Source organism: Anopheles nili, chromosome 2 (assembly GCF_943737925.1).
Source record: "Anopheles nili chromosome 2, idAnoNiliSN_F5_01, whole genome shotgun sequence".
In the NCBI taxonomy this organism is placed as follows: Eukaryota; Metazoa; Arthropoda; class Insecta; order Diptera; family Culicidae; genus Anopheles; species Anopheles nili.
In genome coordinates, this window is record NC_071291.1 from 28,227,104 (window position 1) to 28,238,528 (window position 11,425).

At 47.4% G+C, this 11,425-nt stretch overlaps 2 protein-coding genes across 2 annotated transcripts; one reads left to right on the plus strand and one right to left on the minus strand.

Moving 5' to 3' along the window:
- The first annotated feature begins 332 nt into the window (after positions 1 to 332).
- Positions 333 to 2,566, plus strand: LOC128731341 (serine/threonine-protein kinase stk11). The gene is made up of 6 exons (XM_053824452.1): positions 333 to 827; positions 1,067 to 1,429; positions 1,526 to 1,662; positions 1,734 to 1,919; positions 1,991 to 2,148; positions 2,235 to 2,566. Exons 1-6 carry the CDS (start codon positions 333 to 335, stop codon positions 2,564 to 2,566), a joined length of 1,671 nt encoding a protein of 556 aa, XP_053680427.1.
- Positions 2,567 to 4,914: 2,348 nt separating this feature from the next.
- LOC128720736 (integrator complex subunit 5) lies at positions 4,915 to 8,090 on the minus strand. Its single transcript, XM_053814434.1, has 4 exons — positions 7,881 to 8,090; positions 7,199 to 7,808; positions 5,313 to 7,138; positions 4,915 to 5,232 (listed from the first exon to the last, which is right to left on the minus strand). Exons 1-4 carry the CDS (start codon positions 8,088 to 8,090, stop codon positions 4,915 to 4,917), a joined length of 2,964 nt encoding a protein of 987 aa, XP_053670409.1.
- Positions 8,091 to 11,425: the final 3,335 nt, after the last annotated feature.

Below are 11,425 nucleotides of genomic sequence, written 5' to 3' on the forward strand. Positions count from 1 at the left end.
GTAGATTCTGAAGGTGCATCATTTTTGCCGGATGCCAGAGCAACTTCTATGCCGTTCTTCATGATTGGTCCACCGATTTGCCGCTCCGTTCGCGCGCCTCGCTGCTCAGCCGATCCTTTTCCGGTTGGCTCAGTGCGCCTAGCCTGTGACTGGTGTGGCGATATTTTCTAACATCCTTCGCCAGCGCACACCGTCCCTGTCTTGCCTACCGTTGCACACGCACAGGAAGCGAGATAACGCAAATCTTCCAATCCGGGTTTGGCGATTTCCTATAGTTCGCCGCCAAACCACACATGGTTGAAGCCTTTGATGCCCTTAATTCGGAGAGAACAATGAACACCAGCCTTTCCACGGAAGTTCCGTACTCTAACGACCGGGGCCACCATAGCAAGCTGACGAGTACATCCCACAACAACAACGGATCGTGTGTAAGCGCACACGACGACGAAGAGCAAGGCCAAGACCGCTTCGCTTTTGCCTGCGATGATCCCCCGTCGGAAGGATTGGCCCCTTCCGGCCAAATGCTGCATAGCTCGGGCAGTCTAGAGGATCTGGACGATGTCTATAAAACATGCAACAGCCAATCGATGGTGGAATGGATCAACGACGATGACGAACTCGAACAGCTGGACCTACCGATCGGTCCGCTCGATCCAACCAACTCCGTATTCAACCGAGTGGACAGTTCAGACATCATCTACCAGGAAAAGAAAAAGAAATGCAAACTCGTCGGAAAATACGTGATGGGGGATGTACTTGGCGAGGGAAGCTATGGTAAGGTGAAGGAGGTTCTTGATTCCGAAACGCTTAGCCGACGAGCAGTGAAGGTAAGTTACCGATCGCCGGCTGTGCAATGGTTTATCCCATCATATTCTGCACAACGTACGAATGGAGCTGTTTACTTTCACACATCTTCTCACATCAACATGCCGATTTCGGTTGGACAACGTCTTCAAGGTCACGTGGAGACAAAACGATCGATATATGCATGTGATAGAAAACGTGCGAGCGATATATTCGTCCTCTGTCGTTTCCGATCGCCATTTACATTGCGCTTATATTACAGATTCTAACCAAGCGCAAGCTACGACGCATTCCAAATGGCGAGGAAAATGTGCGGAGCGAAATTAGGCTGTTACGCAAGTTGCAGCACCGCAACGTTATTGAATTGTTGGATGTGCTGTACAACGAGCAAAAGCAGAAAATGTATCTCATCATGGAATACTGCGTCGGTGGGTTGCAAGAGATGCTGGATTCGGTACCGGATAAGCGATTACCCACCCACCAGGCGCATGACTACTTCGTGCAGTTGCTCGATGGCCTCGAATATTTGCATGGGAGGGGCATCATACACAAGGACATCAAACCGGGCAATCTGCTGCTAACACTGGATCATACGCTTAAGATATCGGACTTCGGTGTGGCGGAGGTATAAAGCTGTGCGATCAATCGATTGATTGCACGCCATAGGGTATCGATTTGTTTCGAGACTAAACGCGTATTTGCTACTTCTTCTCGTATACAGGCCCTAGATATCTTTGCCCCAACGGATGAGTGCCGGACCGGCCAGGGTTCGCCTGCCTTCCAAGCGCCGGAAATTGCAAATGGCCATGAGGTGTTTTCAGGATTTAAAGTCGATATTTGGAGCACGGGTGTTACACTGTAAGTGCTGCATCAACTCGAGCTGAATCAGGAAATTGTATCACTACGGCTTCTTCTTTTTCCATATCTAGGTACAATATAACTACCGGATTATATCCGTTTGAGGGTGATAATATTTATAAACTGTTAGAAAACATAGGGAAATGCGAATGGAATCCTCCGGAATGGTTAGAATCCCGTTTGGCTGACTTGCTTGTGAACATACTGCAGGCCGATCCACTGAAACGGTTTACCCTGCAGCAGATCCGGCAACACGAGTACGTTTTGTAAAGTTAAACGAAACTGACCGATCGGTAGTTTGATTTTCCTATTTGTTCACCCCCTACAGATGGTTCCAGTTTGCCCCGAATGCTACCAGTCCACTCGTACCGATACCACCGTTGAAAGGCGATTGGAAGAGATGTTCCACCGTACTGCCTTATCTGATAGCTCATCACTATGATAATGATCAGCCAACTGTTTACTACACCGAGCATGATATCAATGGTAATATGGAAGGACTTGTAACACCGCCAACTTTTTTTTTATTTTTGCTCTTACATTTTTCTCCCTATTCCCTCTTCCCTCAGTAGAAATGGCTCGGCAACGGCACGATCTGCTCGCTCAAGAAGACGGTCTATACGATCGCAACTACCTTGCACCGACGATGGAATCCCTCTCGTTCCACTCGGACGATATGATAAGCGAAACGGGTTCGAGACGTCCCTACCATCAGACAGGTGGCAGCGGCCGAACCACGTCTGAGAAACGCCCGTCGAGAAGTTTCTCCCTGTCACCCAAACCGAGCATGAAGCATATGATCAGCAGCTGTCCAGCCACAACGGGCAACAGTAGCAAACGACGATCCCGGAAGACCGTCTCGTGTATATCGTGGCGCAAGTGGCCCCACTGCCGCCAATCGTGAAGCCGTGGTGCGTTTTGTTGTTTCTTTTTCTATTATATACATATTTTTTCTGCTAATGCCAAGCCGAGCCGTGGGAAGCGATCCTCGACAGAAGAGCAGCACATACCAATCAATGCATGGAATTACATTACTCAGGTTTCGTATGCACTCGCCGCAGCCATGCCGTGCCACACGTTCATTAGCATCCCGTGATACCAATGGCGGCGTCTGTCGTCCTTTTTCCGCATTGAATTAGCAACGATGCTAAAGCGCGAAGATTTTTTGGATACCAAATTCATCTTCGTATGATTGTGGCTCACGTAGCTTTTACCTGCTGTACAGTAGTTAGTTAGTTGAAAATATTTTTGATTCTTTAAAATCCCGCGTTGCTTTCAGTTCCACGAAAAACCGGGAATTTTTTGCCCGTTTTACCAATGATAACACCGTAGGTTCGTTCGATGAACGGTTGATTTGCATCCTTGCCAGTTTACGTCCGGCATAGCAGAGGTCTAAATGCGTGCGTTTGTTTGTGTGTTAATGTTTAGGAAGAAATTAACTCCACTGAAAAAACGGCATTCAAATAGTAGTTACTACATTATTTAAAATGTTCCCAGGAAGTTAAGTTATCTCAAAGCACTCCCAAGCGGTGCCATTCCATAAACAGCCCAATCATTTCTGTGTGCAACAAATATTGCCGGCTGAGTTTCGTTTTCGATCGCGTCGTTACGTCTAGCAATTTATAAAAGCCTTCGTGCTATTCTCGCGATCACGGCTGTTCAAAGTAAATCAAAGGAATGTGACCATTTGTTACACCTGGCACCTGATCGAACACGCTGCTTTTAGCAGCGAAAAGCCCATTCGTGTTATCGCGCGTCACATACGATGAAAAAGGATGCGCATCTAAAGCCCCTAGTCACCTCGTGCATCATGCAAAATTTTCGAAACGTGCGCAATAAATTATCGATACGCCGCTGATCGAGCGCGCATTGCTTGGAGTAAAGAATGTAGGTTACTTTTTCAAACATGAATATTGAATCAAATGACAGAAACGACGAAAGCGCGAATTCGAAATTCGCAGCACAACCTGCATGGTTCGCTGGTCGATCTGTACATGAAAAACACGTCGACACACATGCAATAAATGCATCAATCAGTCTTCCTTGCCATAGGAAAGTAGAGGGCGCGGCTCATCGCATCTCCTTGCACGGAGTCAACTTTTGTAAAGAAGATCGGCTTTTATCGAGGCGCGTGGTGCCGCGCCCGCCTATTCGATATCCCGTTTTGCGTTGTAGAAACACTATAAAGACAAACAGATCATCGCATGAATCGCATATGCTTAAATTAGTCCGTTAAGAACAGATGTAATCTTTGAGCTGATGAGCGTGAGAAGATATAGACATTGAATAAGAGTCGAACAAGTTGTTAGCATGGTTAAACAAACAGAGACAACAAAAAACTTTAATAAATGATATAATTTTGTAATTTATGAAGGAAAACAAGGAGTACAGAATAAATTCGTTCGTTCGTGTGTAATATGTTCAATATTGGCGGAAGATTTTAACGAGACTACTAAAACGAGAGCTCTTGTTTGATCTAGTATTCCGTGATGTGATGAGTATTTTTGAACGGTTTTTTTTATCTGCAGTTGACTAAAAGCAATCATTTACTTATGGTGTTTCCTGTTGAACAAATATCCTACGGTAATGTAAACCTTCACTTTGCTGTCTTCCATGTATAATATTTCAATTTATTTTAGCCAACAATAGAATCAACTCTAATGGATTCTTTCAAACCAACCAAACTTCAGCCCTTGAAAAAGATTGATTTTGCTGACTCGCTTAAAACCATGAAACAAGTGTGCGTCGAACTATCCGCTCATGAGGAATGGTGCGCAAACAAGCTCGCCAAAATGCGCTTGGTGCACGCAAAAATGCAGGAAATGATGAAGAGCCACATTCCCCCGCCAATCGAGCCACAAACAGATACGAATGACAATCAGGACGAGCTAGCCATACTGAGCCAACTACAGATGCTGCTCGAACAGAACCGGTCGCTAGAAGAAAAAAATCGAAGACTGGAGACTGCTATCATGTTGTTTAAAACAAGATTTGAAGAAATATTAGATTAGATATCGTGTTCACGCTATCTTGGCCAATTTTGCGATTCAGTCCCGACCTGAGTGCGGTATTCTCCTCGCTTTTCCCATATTTTCCTTCCTCTAACTTCACGAGCATATTTTCATTAATACATTCATTCATTCATACGTTTTTATTCGAGGCGTTAAACGACAAAATCGTAGGCTGAAGTCATTTGAATCATGTCAGGAATACGTTCGCGCTATTTTATTTTTTCGAATCATATTTAATAAATCATGAAGGCAGTCTCCAGCCTTTGATTTCTTCGCCGGCACCCCCAATGAACGTTTGTGCTGGTTGCTGTTGATGCTGTTGGTTGCCAGCTGTCGGGTTTCGCAGCTCCGGCCCGACAAACATCTGATAATACAGGTGTCCAACCTTCGTGAGTTTCTTTTGCATTGTGTTCCGCAAGGGGTTTGTATATTGCAGCGGGGGCCTGGAAGTGAGCGGATCGCGCCAATGGAAACCAGTGGGATCACACACGAACAACACCGGAGAAGGCACGTGATCCTTCATGTAATTCCACACACATTCCTTAAGGACGTACGCTATCTGAAATCATAATACGGGTTAGGGACAAATAACATTAGTTATAAAACACAAAAGCGAATCAACCAGTGTGATGCATTTACCTCTGGCCCATCGAAATAATCCAGCACGATGTGCATGTAGCTTAGCGGAGGCGGTAGAAGCTGGGCAAGAGCCATCAGCTCGAGCAACTTTGTCGTCACGTACATTAGATCCGTTTTTTGTCCGTTCATCGTTTCTGCCGTTTTCGAGCGCCACTGATGCAGGGCAGAAGCGCAAAGCGCACGTAGCAGCACAGAGCAGTAGCACAAGGACGGTCGATAGCACGCGACTAGTCCCAGAATCGACCACAGAATGGGAGACTGGCGGAAGGTGCGTCGAATTTGTAGATCACGTTCCATGGTCACCTTGGTGAATTCTTCCTCTGGCCAAGGCAACCCATTGTACATCACGTCGGGCGAAATCAGCTCCACCAGGAGCAGGGACACGTAGCTGAACCCATCGATCGTTGCCTGATGATCATTCACGTCCTGGCAACAGGCCACGATCGCATTTAGTAGATGGTTTTGCATCTGCGAGGCCGGCCCGATCGCACCTTTGCTGGGAATTTTTGGTCCTTGTCCAATAACGCCCGCATGCAGTACGGTTGCCCTCGACGCGTTAAGTGCTATGCCCTGTTTCTGGTTGAGCTTGATCAGCAAGTCGTCCGGTTTATCAAAGCTGTAAGCTTCTGTTTCGGACTGCGAACCGAACAGAGCCCCGTGCATAAATAAGGCCCCCTCTAGCAGCTCCCGTAAGGCAGCCGTCCGGGCGGCTTTCCGGTGGCCACAATGCTTCGTGAGCAATGAGTTCAGCCGGTTGAGGTACTCGTCATACGATTCTGGTACTATTCCGGTCGCGGTACCGTTCCACTCGATGGACAGCTGAAGGCAGTGGAAAAAGTATTTCACCAGCAGCTGGGAAAGCTTAAGCGATTGAGCCGTCCCGATCGTGACCATTCTGCCGATGTCCAAACACTCGATCAATCTCACTGTTTCATGTATCAGGTCGTTTGTCGATATCGAAGGACCCATTTGTGTAGCATGTTCTTGTCCGTTCGAGCATTCGGCCGTTTCCATCGCATCAGATGGGAGTGATTCATTTTTAATTCTTTTGTACTGGCCGTTGGAGGTGGTTCGATTATCGGTGTGTGATCTTCCCAAGGGTCTGTCCGCGTCCTGCCGCTCCTGTCCCAGAAATGTCTCCCAAATCTTTAGCACGCGATCGAGCAATTCGTGAACAATCCCGATGCAGTTTACCTTCCGCAGGGAGCTGCCAAGGATGGTGGATCGTTCCATTTTGAGAAGGTCCACCACGTTGTGCAGTATATTCCAGCATTCGCTCCGTTTATTCGGAGCAAGTAGTACCTTCTCGAACGCCGTTTCAAAAGCGGGTCGTACTTTCGGCACATCCATCGTACCGTGAGGCCCCGTGAGCAAGCGAACGAGCGCGTTCAGGTGAGGTTTCGAGCTAGAGCTAGTATCAGCATCTTCCGTCGACAACAGGTACACGATTGATTGATGAAACACGGAGTTTGATTTGAAGCTAGCTAATAAAACTAATCTTATCACTACTTGCTGCGAATAGGGAGAATCGGAGACACACGCGCTCCACAGCTCATCCCGCGACCCGTCGCGGATGATATCTTCCAACAGTGGAGCGGAGTGTTTATCGAGCACGAGGGTCTCCAGTTCGACGAACATGATTTCCAAAAGCTCCTGACACCAGCCATACTTGGAGGACAGCTTGGCTAGAATAGATATGACCTGCGTGGCGTGCTTTTTTATCTTTAGTAGCATCGTGGCCACAGTGTGCAACACAAATGGGAGACCGATATTTTGAGGCCAATTTTTGGGTTGTACCCTCATCGTTTGCAGTCTATTTTCAGAATCTAAAATAAGCGAAAATTAATTAACTAAGTGATGCAAAAAACTACTTTGACACTACTTACGGAGATCCAAGAACACGGACACCAGTGCCTGGCATATCGTTTCTGACGCCTTCGCCAGCAGTAATAAGTAGGGAACTGTCTGCTTTGCAGTTAAATCATTTTCGAATGTCGATTTCAGCGCGCACCGCAAATCATGCTCATGTGCCAAACCGAGATAACTCAAAATTTCAACTTCGGACTCAGATGGTTGATCGAAATCGCCGGAGAACCGATTCACTCCCATTGTCAACATGCTCGTGATTACCTTCAACGGAAAACATCCGCCCAGACGCGCAACGACCCAATCGAAGAATGGTGTGTGCGTTCCATATATAGTGAGTAACTCTCCGATACACTCGTCCATCTCCCTGTCGTTCAGCTTCTCGAAGCATAGAGCACTAAGACTTAACAAGTATCGAATGGCACTGCACCCGAGCCATAAGTTGCACGACCCACGAATGTCCGGTGGTCGACGCCGGGAGTGTTTTTTACACACTTCTCCGATTAGCTTCAAGCACCAGGACGATATCAGAGGGCACCATGCCGCTGGGCCTGTAGTTACCAACCGTTCTAGAGCTTCGTGTATCTCCTGCACCGCCTCATCATCCACTGAAGGATCGGGTAGGTTTTTCTAAGGGGAATAAATTTAACGCATCTAAATAAAAACCATTGCTGCATAAATCAATCTCATTCTAATGCTTACCTCCGCACTAAGGGTGTACATTTTGACGGCATTATTAAAAACGAGAGTAAAATACTCAAACACCGCATCCCTGGTCGAAGGAAGATCCTCTAGCAAGTGAAGTGCACTCTTCACCAAAGCGCCAGTATCCTTTAGCGGCACACCCTTGTAAAGCAGGGAGACGCTTTTAACGAAATACTGCAGTTCCGCTAAGACCGGTTGCTTGATCATGGCTAATAGCGATAATAAAAACAATATGTATATAAATATAACAAGCAGAGTACATTTCGTTCTTTAAATGTAAGGAAACTGCTGACCGGCTTCCTCAATTCAAATATATTCCCTGAATGTAACCTTTGAAACAAAGCTATCCCTGGTATACTCACTTTTTGATTTTGGACCCAGGTTTTTCGTGTATGTGTTGCCGTAGGAAAAAGTCCCACAACGACGGCAAATTGGTAATACTACTTTTATTAAAAGGAACACTGTGCTTTATCAACAATGCTCTCCCAAACAAATTGGCTTTGCATACACGAGTTGACATTTCCCTTGACGTACCACACGTCAGACGATTCGTATTCAAAACTAGAACCACTAAATTCGTTGCATTTGCTTACACAATTCAATCGCTATTTCTACATAAGAACATATAATATAAATGAAAGCCAAACTTTCAGCCTGATAAAATCTATAAAACCAACAGTTTTGCTGAAAAATTCAATTCAATAAGCCACAGCTGATTTCAGTGAGCTCAACCTTGTACACCTTTGGAAACGATCAAGCGTTTCCATACGTTTACAGTCACGAAAATGTGTTATCTCCATTACAATAGAAATTCAAATCATTAGAAAATATATAGACTATATTTTACCTTTGATAACTTTCTAAAATATTAAAAACATGTTATTATTATGTTAAAATTGTCATACATACAATTGCCATACATTGTCTATGAAGTTGCCTTACATTCAAATTTCACGAACTTATAAGTCAACCCAATTTTATTGTATGTTAAAATGTTATCGATGAAACAGTATCGTCAATTTTAGCTTGAGAACAATATATATATTTTTGCTTTATAATATATAACCCCGTGACTCTTCCGCGGCTCTCAATTTACACTTGCCCCCGTCGTCTGGTCATCTAATGCAAAAAGGGAAAGCGAACTGATTCGCACGCCGTCACCAGTCATAATTAGCCCGTTTTCGAAAAATTTCTTCCGAGATAAGACTAACGGCAACAGGAAAAAGCGGCACACGAATGATATACAGCTGATAACCTGAGCGGCGTGTTGCATCATACTAAGCGCACGTTCCAACATCAACCCGGCAGCATTTCCTAACTTGTTCTACTTGACTACATCCATCGCTAAACGTCCCCCTTGATAGGTTTCGTGTTTGATTAGCAAGTTTATTCTAACCTGCCTCACCGGCCCGGGCTCCACCCGTCAGCCAGTTTGCATACGACACCCCAAACGGGGCTTGGTTCGTCTTCTCTCGCCAGCGGATTGGATTCTAATCGTCAACCACGGTTGGTGCGATCATGACCACTGCCACGGTTATCCGCGCTCGATAGCGCGCGACCGGGCCGCAGAATTCAATGTCGCAAACAACCGGTTTATCCGTTCGTACCATCCTCGCAACTTTGCGTACACGGGCATCAGCTCCCCCGGGCCCGGGCGCCCATCTGAGCAAATGTTTGTCGTTATCGACGTTATTTTCCTATTACCGTGTCCGCATGCCGCCGCCCTGTCGCGCACCCTGCACCGTTGCATAAGCCGCCACACCAAAGGTGGACATACCTGTTGCATCCGGATTGGGAATTCTGGTTCACCCGCACGTTGCCACGATCCGGGGGTCCCGAGAAGCCAGCTGTTTGCACTCTCGTTTTCGGTTGGCTTCCATCGGCAACATCCCGTGGCAGCCAGGGATCCAGGGAACGGATTCGTTTCGTAGACAAACGAAGCGTGGTGTCTCTTCCTGCGCTTCCCAAAAGGTACTCCATACGGTTGGCATTAACCCGCCGAAGCATGGTATCCGGCTCGAAAAAAAAAAAATGAATGACGCTAGGATGGCTAACGCGCTGCCAGACGATGATGCGATGAAATTTGCTGTGGTCTGCTCTCTGTGAAAAGCACCCGATCGCGAGCTCAAAGTCCACGCCATGTGCGCGATCGTTGGTGCGTTATTCTATCGCGTACGCAACGCCCCAACCACGCGGCACAAACGTATCTCGGCCATCTGCGCTTACGCGTCAGCGTACCTTCACCGGCACCGATCTTAACCCACATAATTACGAGCTGGCAAGGGGGAGCGCAAACGCTATTGAGGGTCCCTTTCAATTGAGCAGGTCACCCGCCGAACGGTGGAGTGCCCCAAATGCAAATCCACCACCAATCTTTCCAAATCTAAGCCGAAGCCGAAGCCGCGTGTAAAGTCCCCAAAATGTTTGCGCCTCAGCTCGGTGCGGTGTACTTAGCGACAGCCAAAAAGGCGACGACACCGAACTAGGACGAGCTAGGCTGGGTGGCTTTTGGGGTTTGAAACGACACGCTGCAGGCGCCATTTTTAGGCGCACGCGAGAGAGGCCACCGCACCAGCGCGCTCAAGTTGCAAAATCAAATGTCCCTCTCTCCACCAGCAAACCACCCATTCGGTGATGTGCAATGCAACATAACACACAAAGTGAGACATAATTTTCTCGTCTCGAACCACCAAGCCACGTGGTCGTTGCCGGGCTGCGTATACGCTAATGAGCGGCTCTGTGTTGCAGCGTGCCGGATTGGGGGCTCACATTTGCTTTCCCTTATCCCATTCGCCTAGTACGTCTACCAGGCGCACCATGCGGGTCCGTCGCGTACATCGTGGAACAATAAATACAAGCCCCTGAGGGCTTACGAGACGTAATGCTTCATTTTAATAAATTGCCTCCGCCTCCTGCAATCCCGTGACCCATGAGAGTCAACCCTTGAGGACTTTGAGGTCCGGGAAGTTCTTACCCCGTGTCAATTCGGACGGTCGGACCCACTCAAGCTGGAGCCACAAAGCGCTTCAGATAAAATGTCTCCCAACGGGGCGCTTCTTCGCATAGCCTCAGGGCTCAGGCGCCTTCCTGCTTGAGGCGACAGGATTAACCTGCTGACGCCTTTTTGCTGTAGAGCTCGGGCACACAAGCGATGACCTCCCCGATGGGCTATCGTTCGGCCACCTCGAGGGCTCGAGGACCAACAAAAAGGATCGTCTTGCGCGGGCGCACGCACGCCGACTGGATCGCAGACACGATGAGGCGTTGTTTTTTTCTCCGCACCGGAATTGGAAAGAACAATAAACAAGCGCTGGATTGGATTTTGATTGATGGGACGCACCGTGCGGAATACTGTGCACTCATGCGTGGTAATGAGCCTGCCGGGCACGATCCCTGGTGACGTAGAGGAGCTTCCAAAAACACGAAAACAGAAAGAGAAAAAAAAAGATAAAATGGCCACCACCCGCTGATGACCTGGTTGGGCGTCGTGCGGATTGTTCCGTTTGGCAGCAAATGAGCAATTGTGGTGGTAAAGTGCCGTT